We start from the raw sequence: 14,313 nt of genomic DNA, 5'->3' as shown, positions 1-14,313 counted from the left end.
CCAAGTTACAAGCTCCTGACGTGCAAGCCTCAGACACCATCCCCGTTGTCAACTCAAAGCAAGTGCATCTGCTATTTTCTTTCCTAGTTCTTAAGGATTCCTTTCCCCTCAGCGAGTCCTCAAACGTAACGATGACCCCCAACGATACGTTAATTCCTTGTGGAACTTAACGTGACTATTATGAGACCCTGCTGATGTAAAAACACTTGGCTTTTAGAAATATCCTTGGGGGATCCCTAGGCGGCTCAGTCGGTTGAGCATCTGACTCTTGATTTCGGCTCAGGTCATGATCTCACGGTTTGTGAGTTCGAGCCCTGCCTTGGGCTGTGCACAGACAGCGCAGAGCCTGCTTGGGATTCTCTCTCCTTCTGTGTCTGCCCCTCTCCTGATCGTGTGCGTGCATGCGTTCTCTCTCTCACCAAATAAACTTAAAAAAATTGTCTTGGGGTGCCTGGGGGCTCAGTCGGTTAAGTGTCCGACTTCAGGTCAGGTCATGATCTCGCGGTTCGTGGGTTCGAGCCTCGTGGAGCCCGCTTTGGATTCTGTGTCTCCCTCTATTTCTGCCCCTCCCCCACTTGTGCTCTGTGTGTGTGTGTGTGTGTGTGTGTGTCTATCTCAAAAATAAACATTTAAAAAAATCTTTTTTTTTAATTATCCTTGGCCACTTCCTGCCTGTTCTTTGTCTTTCCACCCCCCTTTCCAACACTGTTGTGTCCTTTCCCTGGGCCTCGGAAAGAAGAATGAGTTGTTTTCTCACTAATCGTGTTCACACTTAACCCTAACCTCCCTCCAGCTCTGTTCTGTCAGTCCAGCTGGCAGCCCTTGCCATGTGCAGCAACAGCAGCTCGGGCCGGGAGTACATGGCCCCGTGGGAGGCCTGCACTCTCTCTGGTTGTAAGGGAGGAGAGAAGAGCTCCAGCCTCCAGAGACACCCCGGGAAAGAACCAGATAGGGAAAACGGAAGCCTATGCCTAGACGGTGCAAAGGCAGGCTTAAGGGTGTAATTGCTACCCCAAAAGAGGATTTAATTAAAACCCAGTCAAGAACGGATTTTTAAAGTTTATTCTCTTGCTGACAGGTAATGTGCGAAATGGCAAACTACAGAGGGCCACCCTGACCTCCTGCTCCCTTCTGGCCCATTTATAAGCGCCGCCTTCTCTCTCACATGTACCGACTGCCCCCCCCCCCACCCCTGCCCCCAACCACTGCTGTACCATCACCGTCCTATCTGGCCCCAAATATGGCACCGACGTGGTGCTGGACAGCCGCTGGGGCCTCACTAACCGACCAGATGTCAGAGGCAATTGAGGCACAGAAAGGGCGGTGACTGGCTGAGCCAGACCCTGTCTTTCCATATCAGGAACACAGGCTTCCTGACCCTGGCCAGGTGGGGAGGCCACTGGAGCTAGGAGTTCAAGTCCCTTCTACTGGACCCATAAGTCCCTTAGCTCGAGAGGACAGCACACACGTTTCTGCCTGTAGGAGCACCTGAACACCATTAAACCTTAATGTGTATAAAAGGGACCAGAATGCTTTGCACCACACGGATTCCTAGGCCCCAATCTCAGAGATTCCGATTCCATCCACCCCCGGTGGGGCCCGGGATCCTGCATTTCGAACCTGATGCCACTGCTCCAGAGACCACACTGGAATCAGCCCGACCTGGAAACCCGCAGACCCCTACCTACTGTGTCAGCAAGGGTGAGGCCAGACTATTGCGACAAAGACGTGTCAGAGCACAGCAGCCCAGGTGGTCGTGGGCACCCGGGTTCTGGGCCGACGGGGTGCCTCCTGCGTCCTCAGCAGGGCCTTCTGGGGGCCCCACTTCCGGCCAACAGTGAGGAATCTTCTTGAAGGTAAGAGATGGGCAATTTGCAAGGCCCCTGGGTGGCTCAGTCGGTTAAGCGTGTGACTTTGGCCCAGGTCACGATCTCACGGGCCGTGAGGTCAAGCCCCGCGTCGGGCTCTGTGCTGACAGCTCGGAGCCTGGAGCCTGCTTGGGATTCTGTGTCTCCCTCTCTCTCTCTCTGCCCCTTCCCCGCTCGTGCTCTGTCTCTATCAAAAATAAACATTAAAAAAAAAATTAAACAAAAAGAGAGATGGGCAATTTGCAGGCATTACACATTTCTCTGGTAAAAGCCCAGGGACAGGGCCCCCCTGAGTCGCGAGGGAGGTTAGGAAATGGAGCCCGGCTCGGTGGGCACATGCCTTGTGGCCACACCGTGACACTGAAAAAAAGACGGGCGCTATTTGGGTGCCGCCGCAGTTTGCAGGCCACCGTCCAGTGAAGGAGAGCTCTGAGGAGCACACGTGGGGCTGATGCCATCAGGCCAGCCCCGGGTGGGTTTGAACTTGGTGGGAGGCTGTCGCGGGCCCCAGGCAGAACAGGGGGGGCAGAGCAACTGGGCTCTGGAGTTGGAGGCTTGGATGTGTCCGGGCAGGCGGTGCGACATACTGGCCATGTGACCTTGGACACGTTACACACACTCTCTGAGCTAAGGCTGTGATAAGAGCTAGAACGCTGTAAACTGTGATAATATTGTGATGGTTTGGGGTGGGGGTTAAAGTTTATTTATTTTGAGAGAGAGAAAGCGGGCACACAAGCAGGGGAGGAGCAGAGAGAGAGAGGGAGGGCGAGAGGATCCCAAGCAGGCTCCGCCCTGTCAACGTGGACCCCGACGAGGGGCTTGATCCCACGAACAGTGAGATCATTAGCGGAGCTGAAATCAAAAGTCAGACGCTTAACCGACAGAACCACCCCAGGCATCCAATGATGTTTTGTTTTAAGATTTTATTTTGTTTTTTAAAAGCAATCTCTGCACCCAACGGGGGGCTCAACCTCACAACTCCAAGATGGGAGCCACGTGCTCCACTGACAGAGCCAGCCAGGTGCCCCTATTGTAATGGTTTTCATTGGGAGCCCCCAGTAAATGGTAAGAATCCCAGGCACTCAGGTCACCAGAAGGTGGGCCCAGGCTGACCGCAAACCAGATAGGGACATTAGTGGGTACAAACTCTCCTCGGCTTCATTGCCAATCAAGGAACCCCTCTTTGGCCAGTTTGTAACCCCCACTTAGCAACTGAGATGGGTAAGAAAAACAAACACCGTCCGTGAGAGTGGCCAGGCCAGCACTCCTGGGGAAGGTGGCCCCGACTTCTGGCACCGGTCCCCTGGAGACGACCCCAAGAGGGGCCAGGCAGGCAGAAACTCCCGGTAGAAAGGTGGGAGTGCAGTACCAAGGAAGTGGGTGTGGTGGTTGGAGCTGGAGGACCGATCAGAAGTCTGGCCCCTGACCTCAAGGAGCTCCCTGTGTAACGGGGTTAGGCTGAGAAGCAAATCGACAACCACGACACAGCACAGGGGAGGGAGGGCCGTGATCCAGGCCTGTGGGGGATGTGGAAGAGATCAGGGGACGAGGTGGGGGTGGGGACTAGGAGGTGGGGGGTTGGGAGTGGTATGAAAACCCCCCAGCCAGTCAAGAGGCAAGGGGGAGGCAAGGAAAGACTCCAAGGGACAGTGCTCGACCTGGGCCCGGAGCGGGCTTAGCCACCCCTCGGGAACTGTTTGCTCCAGGCCACGAGGGAATAAGCCTTCCAGGCCAAGGCCAATAACAGCACAGGTTGTTCTCCAAGTGCGGGGCTGGGCTGTGGAAGCCCCCAGGGAGAAGAAAGCTAGTGGACAGGGAGGGCCCAGGAGGTGGGGGGGGGGGGGCTCTCCCCCAGACCGGAAAGGAAGCCACTGAAGGACTCTGGACCAGCAGGGGACAGAAGGCTGCTCTCCAGGGGGGTCACGCGGGGAGCAGTTTGAAAGGAGGTGAGGAGGGCCCGTGAGGACGAGTTGCTGGAATCCAGGCGGTGGCTGGTTAGCGCCCAGGGGCGCAGCCTCTAAGAGCTCTTTAAGGGGTGAAGCCCCAGGCTGGGGGCCAGAAGGTCACCAGCACCACGGGCCGGGGAGTGGACTTCACAGACTCAAGGCGAGCGCTGCTGGGGGGCTGAAGTCAGCCTGTGTTCCGGAGCCCAGGGCCCGGGCCCACTGCTGCTCACCCTTGGGAAGGACTGGGCCTCTCGAATCGGATCGCAAGCCGGTGCTTTCACCTCGGCCGCCAAGCTGGGCAGGTGGGCGGTGGCCTCGCTGGGGAGCGGCCGGCATTACCTGCCCGGACTCACCCCCACGAGCGGAGGAGGTATTCGTAGCTGAGGAAGGTGACGGCGTTGACAGGAAAGGCGCGGGCGCTGTTGATCGTCAGCCCCCGGAAGAAGACCCCCAGACCTTCCTGCCGGGCGCTGCTTACCATGCAGTCCAGCACCCCCCGGTACGCCCTGCGCTTCAGCCCCGCCATCTGCAGCCGGGACTTGATCACATCCAAGGGCGTGGCTACGACCCAGGAGGCGATGCCTGCGAAGCCCCCTGCCACCAGCACCGTGGCTGGGCCTGGGGTAGAGGAAGCCCAGACGGGTGTCAGACCCCGAGGAGCAAGGCACCCTCCCCCCCCATCCCCAGCGTCCCTCCCCATCCTCCGGGCAAGGGCCAGCTCCCCTCCCCCGCTCCCCCGTCCGTCCCCCCCCCCCCCCCCCAACGCCAGTTCACTTACTGGGGTCCTGGCCGTCCCGCGTCGACTGGCGGCAGAGCCACTCATAGGTGACAAAATAGATCCCCAGCGTGGGGGTGTCCCTCAGCGTCAGGGCCCAGGCTCCCCGGAACAGCCCGCGGGGCCCCTCCTCCTGGAAGATGGAGACCGCACAGTGCACAGGCCCCCGGTACCGGGGCGGGGGGCTGCCCGGAGGCCGCGCCCTTGGCTCCGTCTGGTTTTGTAGCCGGACTTTGATGAGGTCAAAAGGGGCCAAGCAGTAGACCTGTACGTAAGGAAGCAGGAAGACCCTGGGTGGGGCTCTGGGAGAGAACGACGGGCAGAGAACAACGGGCTGATCCTAACAAGAGGAAGGTAGGGAGCAGAGAGGGCCGCATCTTCCCCCCCCCCCCCCCCCCCCCCCCCCGGTCCCCGCTTGCAGCCTCTGCACACAGGGCTCGGCATGGGCCAGACCGCTTCCTTAGCATCAGACCCCTGACAGCATCAGACCCCTGACAGCGAGCAGCACTGCCCCTCTCCCTGGACAACAGCGTTGAACTTGCCTGGTGCTTGGTGCTCAGAGACAAACCTGGATTGTTTCCCCAAGACTGAGGATAGGTTTCTAGCCTCCCCAAAGCCAGGGTGAGACCCACCTGCAGTGATTGGGTCTGAAGAAAGGATTTAGTCTGTGCCCGTGAGACAGCAAAGGGCTGATTGCCACCCCCCCCACCCCCCGCAGGGTGAAGGAGGTCACCTCAGTCCTGTTGGAGACTCCACTTCATAGGTTCTCCCTCCCCTACCTCCTGCAGGACACCTCTCAGAGGCCCCTGACGGGGTCAAGTGCTGGGCCAGCCTTTCCTGCCTCCTGAAAACCACCAGCCACTTGTGTCCCAAGGAAGGTGGGTGATGGTGGGATCTGCGGGTCCTGGGATCTTATCACCCGGCTGAGGCAGAAGGAACGAACATTTGGGGTAGTATTAGGACTGAAGGTGGTTCCGCGTGGATGTGGAGGGAAGGTGGGGGCAGGGGCCAATGTGCGAATCAATGCGGATGTACGAGGTCAAGGTCAGCTGTTAGAGTTCAGATGAGAATTGAGGTGAGGCTGAGGTTAGCACGTCATGAGGGGCTTCTGTGGTTATTGTTTCTTTCGTGGAAGGTACATGAGCTCAGGTCCTCAGCCCTGGAGATGGCTGATGGCAGAGGCAGCTGGAAGTCGGCTCTGGCGGCCATGGTCAGAGGGCGACAGGCCAACTTTGCTTACTTCTTCCCCTGTAGGAGGGGCAGCGGCCTGGGGTCCCTCCCCCTGAGGCGTGACCCTGATATCATCCTTCAGAGTCTGTGGGCGGAGCCAAACTCAGGACTCCTCCAGGCGATGTGCCCCTGAGTCCAGGGCTCCTGAGGGTGAGGAAATGGCCGAGCCCAAGGTAGGGTGGCCAGCAGGGGCAGGTTAGGGTCCTCACTCCCTAACCTGTGCCCATGGGGTCAGTGGGGACGGCAGACACTGCCACAGTGTTTGACAGTGTCAGCCTTTACTGAGCCAAAGGCAACTTTTGTGCACATCAGAGGTTGTCATTCCCTGCCCTGTGCTAACCAGGGTCACTTCCTGCCTCTTCTTGACCTTCTCCACACTGAAACACAATTTCTGCTCCAAGATCCTGTTAAACCGAATCCATAGGCTTGATGGGAAACTGAGTTCCAGTCGGCCCTTGGACCAGGTCCCCATCAGTGACCCTATAACACCTCGTTCCGCTATCTGTTCTGCTTTTTTTTTTTTTTAATTTTTAACATTTATTTATTATTGAGAGACAGAGCATGAGCAGGGGAGGAGCAGAGAGAGAGGGAGACAGAATCCAAAGCAGGCTCCAGGCTCTGAGCTGTCAGCACAGAGCCAGACGCGGGGCTCGAACTCACAAACTGCAAGATCATGACCTGAGCTGAAGTCAGACGCTTAACTGACTGAGCCACCCAGGCGCCCCTGTTTTGCTTTCTAAAGAGCAGGAGGGGAGGGTGACTTAGAAGCTGGGCCTTTCTGGGCCGGCTACTAGCCTGGGGTCTCAGTTCTCTTCCTTGTTTTTGTGGGGTGCAAGTCTCAGGGCTTGGGAAATATGCAGGCATGTGTCCTGCACAAGAAGGGGCAGGAGAAAGGCCAGGACCTTTGGGGGGTCTCATGAATCATTAATTCACTTGAGCAAGCCGCCTGGTTCTGTCCTTTGTCCTTGCTCTCTGCCCCATGAAGTATGTTAGGAGCGTCAGGGCAATATCAGATAGGGGGTGACGGAAGGCGCCCAACCGGGGTGTGGAGGGGAGCCAGGCAAGAATCCCTCCACCTCTGTGCTCACGCCCCCCAATCAGCTGGGATTCCCCCTGGTGCCCGGAAGCCGTGTCTTCCTCCACCCCATCAATCAAAAGCTGGATACTTAAGTGCTGAGAACAAAGACCAAAACCGAATGATGAGAGCTATTTAATGATTAATGCCCTGGGCCTCTCGCAGCGAGCTCTGTGGACTGGGGCCCCGCGAGGCTCACAGATCCCGGCCCGCCACAGGCTGCAGGCAAAGGGGCTGAGCAGGGCATGAGCTGGGGCAGTGCCAGGACCACACCAGGACTGGAAGGGCTGGGCTCGGAGCTCTGGGAGCGCTATCAGTTCTCCAGGGCAAGAGGTCACCTGGGGGAGAAGTCTTCCCAGAGCCCTGAGGCTGGCAGAGCCCTCCGGAGTGGGCAAGCCCCGTCAGCCTCAGAGTGGGTTATCGACTGTTCTCCACGCGGCCCCCTCAGCACCGTCTCCCCAGACCCCACCCCCAGCTCTCTCTGCCTTCTGCCCCGCCCCCCCCCCCCCCCCACAGTGTTCTCCATGACCCTCCCCTCCAAGCCTGCAGCCCAGACGGCCACAGCCAGCTCTGCCAGGCCAGGTCATCGGGCAGAAGCCAGGAGCTGGCCATTCCCCCACAGCTCCTCATGTACCCGGTGGGGAGACCCAGGGTCTGCAGAGAGGGCTGGGAGGGGAAGCAGCAAACGGACCTTCGCTGTGCCCACACGCGCGCGTGTGTGGATGTGTGTGCGTGCATACACCTGTGCGCGTGTGCATGACCGTACTCGTGTGGACACACCCCACACCTCCCTCTCACCTGCACGAACCCTCCGGTGCAGCCAGCTATGAAGACGTGTATGTAGCTGGGTGGCTGGGCCCGCCGTTCCTGGTGAGAGGTTGCCGTGAGCGCCAGCAGGGTGTTGCTGTAGACCCCGAACAGGACGGAGTTGACCATGGCTATGCTCGCGATGGGGAAGCTCATTCCCTTGAAAAAGCCCAGGAGCTGTAGAAAGATGTGGCAAATGCTAAAGTGGCTGGGGGACCAGGGAGGCCTCCTCTTCTCCCCTCCCACCTCTGGCAGGGTCTCCTCTGGCTAGAAACCACTCCTGAAACCTGCCGAAGGGAGGTCGAGGCAGCCCCAGGTCCATCCTCGGGGCACCAAGCTACCACCCAGCCCCGGGTAGCCCCAGACTTAGGTCATCTCTCTTCCAGGGACAGAGCCCTGCCAGGGGGCAAGAAAGCTGGTGCTGGCCACCCAGAGGCCTCCTATGCCAAAGCCCCAAAGAAGCAAGACACCCACCGACTCATGGCGGTAAGTCTTCACCATACAATCGATGATGCCCCGGTATGTGGTCTGGGTCTGTAGCCGCACCTGGATGAGGAGGACAGAGCAGGCAGCCCAGCAGGGATGGGCAGAGATGGCTCTAGCCCAGCTCCTCCCTCTGCCCAGCAGGATGCCAGCAGGGCAGGACTGATAGGAAAGATCCCCCTCTCAAGGCATCCTGACTGTTGGTTCAGGTCGTAGCCTTTATTCCTTGAGTGCATCCCCTCGACTCACCTTTACAGTGTCAAAAGGGTGTCCCAGGACCAAACCCAGAGCTCCTGTGGGATACGAAGACGGTATGAGTGAGGCCCCTTGCGCCACGCTGAGGAAGCAGGTGCCTAGAGGGAAGGGGAATTCAGGGGGGAGAAAATGGGGCAGAGCCCTACCTGCCAGACTCCAAAGAAACTCCAGCTGTCCCCTTTGCAACCTCCTCCACACCAAGTGCTGGGTGAGGCAGGCATGGGGACGTGGGGACATGGGGACAATCAGAGAGAGCCCTGGCCCCACCTGGAGGACACAGGCCAAAGGGAGGAGCCAACCACAGACACCACGTCCTCATAGCGTCTAACACTGCCTGTCTTGCCTATTTAACCGTGGGGCGGTGGGATGGGTTCTCCAGTGCTCCTGCCTCGCTGCTGGCCTGACTCCTTCCCTCTTGCCTTCCACTCACTACTGCCGTGGAGTATGTGGCCTCGATCCAGACGGGGCCCTGCTCTCCCCCCCTCCACCCCCTCAGCCAGCAGTACGGAGCTGGGAGCCCTTAGAACAGTCGTGCTGACACCAGGGGAGGAGGGTCCCGGCCCCCAGGCCATCTCCCCTGTGTAGCAGGTGCAGGTTCTGGAGACAGAACCTTCTCAGGAGGCAGGTTCGAAACGTCCCTCTCTTTTCTTCTGAGAGAAGTGTCACCCAGAAGCTGGGCTGGGTCCCCAGCACAACAGGCCTCAGCGACAGGGCCTGCAGCCCACGGCTGGGTAGGGCAGAGGCCCAAAGGGGAATGCAGGACAGCTGCTGGGGTCAAAGGTGAACTTCCTTTCTGAGCCCCCCAGGGTGGGCCTAGGGAAGCGGGGTTCCTGGTGCGGGTCTGCAGGCGCAGGTGAGTCTGGGGGAGCGCTCGCCTTGGCCCTGGAGGCGAGGGCAGCTTGGCTTCCTCTCCGCTCCCCTCAGGCAACTGCCAGGAGGCTCCGGGATAGCTGGCTCTGGGTGCTTCTGGGCCACCAGGACTTTGGTCTCAGCTCCTCCCAAATCACCAGGAAGTGACCCACCCCTGGGGTGAAGGGGATGTGACAGAAGGGAGAAAAGTGTCTCACCAGAGATCCAGCCGGCCACAAACTCCTCCACGGGCATTGTCCAGCAGGGGCGGAAACTGGTGGCTCCAGCAGAGACACTGGTGAGTGCCGGTTCCTGGTCTCCCTCCCCCTGGTCTGCCTGATAACCTGCCACTAATGTTTAACTCTGCCCGTAGGGTGAGCAGTGGCCCGGTGCCCAGACCTCGGCACCAGGAGAAGGGAGGGAGCCAACTCGGGTGGCCTCGACAGCGGAGGAGGGCGCACCATGTGAAATCTCAGGGCAGGGGTGATGGCCCAGGTGGCCTGACCCCCTGCCGGCCAACGACGGCCTCGCAGCCTCCCACGGTGACCAGGCAGGGCAGCCGGGCCCCAGCCTCCAGGGCTGCCTCCGGCTTTAACGAGCCTGTTGAGGGCAAGGCCCTGCTTACCTGGCCCAGCGGGCCCCAACCCCCTCTATCCCCACAGCACCTCACGCCAGGCTGTCGCCCACTCGGGACAGGCAGCCAGGCCTGCAGAGATGGGGCATAGCCACCGGGGGGCAGACAGACGGCGTGGGAGGAGAGGAGTGATTCTTGGGCCTGAAGCCCGGCCTTCTCCCAGGGTTGTCTATGGCTCCCCAGCTCCCTCGTGTGAGTCAGAAACAGCTTCCCTCGCTTGGCCTTCTCTTCTCCATCCCTCCTTTCTAGGGGGAAAGCTGGGGATTTCAAGCGTGTAAAGGCTGGTGTGTGTCTCAGTTCAAGGGTTATGACTGCCCATTTCTCTTTGGACAATAACCCAAACTGACACGGCAGGGACCTGAATCCCTCTCTCTCTCTCGCTCTCGGCTTCCTTCGAGCAAGCTTCTCTGTTGCCAATACATTCAACATGCTACAGCGTGCACCATTATTCCACTCGCCCATCGGCTCTTTACGAGCTGAGTGCGGTTAAATACACTCCTCCGTGTTGTTTTGAAAATGGTATTTCACATCATTTAAAAATTGTGTGGCATCTTTTGAGAAATTAGATGACCGTTCATGCCTTGTGTGTCTCACACCTGTCTGGTACTTTTTTTTTTTTTTCAACATATGAAATTTATTGTGCTGTCTGGTACTTTTATCGTTTCTGCTTCCGCCCCCTCTCTCTGCCTTAGGGGGGGCCGATGTACAGGAGCAGAGGCAGCATGGGCTGTGGTGTCGTCCGGTCTCAGCTCTGCCCCCACCAGCCAAGTGATCTGTGGCAAGGCGCGTGCTTCCCGAGGCGCTTTTCTCCCACGTCCTTTGGGAGTCTCCAGAGGTCACTAGAGGGGGTTTCTGGGGCGGTGGTGCTCACGTTCAGGATCACGACCTCATCCAGGGCTGTGTTTCTGACTTTCTCCATTGCACTTGAATGATTCCCTTGCAGTGGGGCACGGGAGCACGGCGGCAGTCCCGCAGCCTTGGGGGCAGAGGCAGGGCATCAGGGCAGACCCATGGGTGCAGGCAGAGAGCGCTGAGCTTGCTGAACACGATGAACCTCCGACATTAACAGAGCGCACAGGGGTTCTGATGTAACGTGTTGTTTCCATCGACAGCCACAGAATGTTCTGTCAGATTCTATTCTTAGGTATGCTGGGTAGTGGGGCGGGGGCGGGGTCTTCTTTCGAGGGCACAGAGGTCCAGTGCTCAGGTGCCATGGCCCACAGAAATCTGGGAAGGCACCAGATGTGGGTCCCGACCTTTGGAGTCCTCCTTGACCCCTCCCTTTCCCTCATACCCCAATAACACTCCATAAGGAAACTGTGTTGGGTTGGTATTGCCTTCAAAACACATCCCACACCCCACCCCTCCACACCTCCTCCCCTGCTACTACCCAGGCCCGAAGCCACCATCACCTCCGCTTGGATCCCTGCCTGGCCTCCCTGCCTCCAGCCCTGCCCCCTTCCAGTCTGTTCTCCACCTCGCAGCCAGAGCTATGCAGGTGAAATTTAAGTCAGGCCATGTCTGTCCTCTGCTCCACACCCTGCACGGGTCCCATCCTGCTCAGAGTCAAAACCAAAGTCCTTCCTAGGCTCTAGAAGCCTTCACAGTACAGCCCCATGCTCTTTTGACCTCCGTCCCAGCCACTCTGGCCTCCTTCTCTTCTTCAGAAGGGTTCCTGGCTCCAGGCCTTGGGCATCGGCTGTCCCTTCTCCCTGTTGGCCTGGTCTAGCCTGGACGCAAACGTCATCTGCCTGGCATTCCTGGTGCCCCTTTCCTGGATCTACCTTTCCTTTCTTTCATCGCACTCATCACTGTCTGATGCACTGTGTCATTAACTTGTTGTCTGGGCTGGGATCTCGGGCTGTTTGGTTTACTGATGTTATCCCGAAGGCTTAGAACAGCGCGTAGCACAGAGTAGGCACTCAATCAATATTTGTTGCAAGTGTGAATGAGCAGACAAGCGAGGGGGCAGCATTAGTGGGCAGCCTTGCAGCCACCCCTGGGTCTCCAGTTCTCTAGCCCCATCTCCAAATGGCCCCAAAGGATGTAAAGTCCCCACAATACTCCTACCTGCCCCTCCAGATCTCGTGGCAACTCTTACTTCCCCAGCAGATGCCCAAGAATCAGTCCCGCTCACCCTTCCGCTTTCCCATTGTGGCCAAAGCAGCATCCACCCCCCCACTACTTTCTTGCGGGCAGACAGGTTCTACAAAGCGGGGTTCACGTCTGACCTCCTGGGGGTCCCTGGGCTGCCCCAGTGACCTTCCTGAGCGCTGGCTTCTCACCAAGGGCTGGACTACAGTCCTCATTCTGCTGCGTACCCTCTCCCAAGGGATGGTGGGCAATCCCTTCTGTGGGCCTTAGGGTCCTTCACTGCTTGCAGAGGTAGGAAACCAGCCCAGTTGATTGCTGAGTCCAAGACCTCTTGGCTCTAAAGGCCTGAGGGCTGGTGTCCTCACATCAGAATGGGCCCTGCTCTCTTCTCTCATCCCAGCCCACCACCCCAGTTCAAGGGAGACCCACTACCACTCCCTGGAGCCTTGCCAGGCTAGCCTTTTGCCTGGCAGAGCAGAGCTCTGACCGCGTCCTTCTCTAGCTCACAACCTCCAAGACATCCTCACTGCCTGCCAAACCCACCACACACCCCTCGCCCTGGTGTTCACACCCCCTCCCAGGTGCCACCCCATCTTCCCAGCCTCGCCTGCTGTGCTCTGATTGCCCAGGGCTTCCCCGGTGTCCTAACCTCGCTCCCACAGTTCCCACTACTGGGAATGCCTTCAGGAATCTCTTCTGGTGCCCCTCCTCACGGGACGTGGGTTCCGGCCTCCTTACCACCACATACGGCCAGACATCAGCTTTGTTATTTAAACGTTCTGATCCTATTTTTTCATCAACAAATGGAGATATACTATCCACCTCCTAGTGTGGTATAAGGATTAAAGGACTTTGGAAAGAGAGGCGCCTGAGTGGCTCAGTGGGTTAAGCGTCCGACTTCTGCTTAGGTCATGATCTCATGGTTCATGAGTTGGAGCCCCTGTGCTGTCAGCTCAGAGCCTGGAGCCCGCTTTGGGTTCTGTATCTCCCTCTCTGTCTGCCCCTCCCCTGCTCACACTCTGTCTCTGTCTCTCTGTCTCAAATAAATAAACATTGAAAAAAATCATAAGAAAAGAATCTGGCACATTGTATACGCTCCACAAACAGCAGCTGGTTACTTTTCTACCCACATGGGCCATGAGGGTGACATGAGGAGACAGGGGAGGGCCTGGCACCCAGCAGGGCTCAGGTAGTTGTAGTTTTAAACCTGCATTTCTTCTGGGCTTCTCTCTTCCCCCTCTCTACCTCCACTCCCTAATTCAACCAGAACAGAAGCTTCCTGAGGGCAGGGCAGTGTCTCACCCTGGCCCCCATCCCCTGCCCTAGCCCAGACCCCACACCCAGTACGCACTCAAGCACACTGAACTGTGTCCCACTTCGCTCCCACTGGTTTAGGGAGGCCACCAAACCATCGTGTCCTGGTCTGAGGGTCCCAGAGCTTAGAACCTGGAGGCAGATGCCCACTCTGACCGCACTCTTCTCTCCAGCTCACACCTGAGCTCCCTTGAGTCCTCAGTTCACGCGAGGAAGACATGTTGTCACGGGCTCAATTGCGCAGCAGTGTGGCTCCTGGAGGGCAGGTAAAGAGAGGTTTCAAACACTGAGGAAATTGTGCTGGGTTAGGAGATGGGGCAGCCTCCCAATGCAGGGGGCGGGGAGGAATTAGAGCATGGTGAGCCCACGCCTCCCCTTGCACCCCCACCATCCCTGATCACCCAGCCCATTGTGGTGAGAACAATTTCTGGTTCCTCTGGCTTAGGAAGGTGCCCCATGGACCTGTTTTTCTCCCTGAGAGCTACACCTCAGGCATACACATGCTGGCATTGCCAGGACATGTTGGTGACGTGACCCTGGGATAATGGTTTCACACCTGTCTCTTCAGGGGCCCAATGCCTCTTTCTGGCGTGGGAACGGCTCAAGGTCTCCAGGCTGTGTGTCTAAGATAGAGAGGGCTCACGTGACTGCACCTTGGAAAATCAAGTGTGTCTGGCCTGGGGTTCTAGCATATAACCTGAGAGTCCTAGGAGGCCACTGAGTTCAATCTCTCCATTTTACAGATCGGAAACTGGGGCCCGGGGGAGAAGGGGCTTGTCCAGGCCGAGTCCGTAGAAGGGCCCAGTCTTCTGACCACAGCAAAGAGCCCCTAACCCCTCATGGCCCAGGGGGAGCTGCTGCAGTACAGGCTGCTGCCTGAGTCACCTTTACGCAACACCCAGAACAGTGCGGGTCCCTGACACGTCCCAGGACGCATCTCCATTTTTGCAAGTGAGGGCACCGGCCCCAAACCACGCGCAAGT

The 14,313-nt window shown here is 58.3% G+C and overlaps 1 protein-coding gene across 4 annotated transcripts; it reads right to left on the bottom strand.

The window, feature by feature from the left end:
* Positions 1-4,104: 4,104 nt before the first annotated feature.
* SLC25A45 (solute carrier family 25 member 45) lies at positions 4,105-9,611 on the bottom strand. Of its 4 annotated transcripts, XM_047878593.1 has the most exons (6): positions 9,507-9,611; positions 8,434-8,477; positions 8,176-8,247; positions 7,693-7,878; positions 4,593-4,854; positions 4,105-4,432 (listed from the first exon to the last, which is right to left on the bottom strand). In XM_047878593.1, exons 1-6 carry the CDS (start codon positions 9,541-9,543, stop codon positions 4,164-4,166), a joined length of 870 nt encoding a protein of 289 aa, XP_047734549.1. In that variant the 5' UTR covers positions 9,544-9,611; the 3' UTR covers positions 4,105-4,163. The 4 variants fall into 4 exon arrangements, with proteins under 4 accessions (XP_047734549.1, XP_047734551.1, XP_047734550.1 ...); XM_047878595.1 differs by lacking the exon at positions 7,693-7,878; XM_047878594.1 differs by lacking the exon at positions 8,176-8,247.
* Positions 9,612-14,313: the final 4,702 nt, after the last annotated feature.

The sequence above is a fragment of the Prionailurus viverrinus genome, chromosome D1 (genome assembly GCF_022837055.1).
Source record: "Prionailurus viverrinus isolate Anna chromosome D1, UM_Priviv_1.0, whole genome shotgun sequence".
NCBI lineage: Eukaryota > Metazoa > Chordata > Mammalia > Carnivora > Felidae > Prionailurus > Prionailurus viverrinus.
Note: the sequence above shows the minus strand (reverse complement) of the source record. Positions and strands in the feature narration are given on the sequence as shown.

Excerpts from the sequence above, each read along its gene's own strand:
- SLC25A45 (XM_047878592.1), bottom strand. The coding sequence starts at position 8,676 with ATGTCCCCACGTCCCCATGCCTGCCTCACCCAGCACTTGGTGTGGAGG. Across the intron at positions 7,879-8,175 it reads AGACTTACCGCCATGAGTCG|CTCCTGGGCTTTTTCAAGGG; the intron begins GTGGGTGTCTTG and ends ATCTTTCTACAG. Across the intron at positions 4,433-4,592 it reads GCGGGACGGCCAGGACCCCA|GCCCAGCCACGGTGCTGGTG; the intron begins GTAAGTGAACTG and ends CCTCTACCCCAG.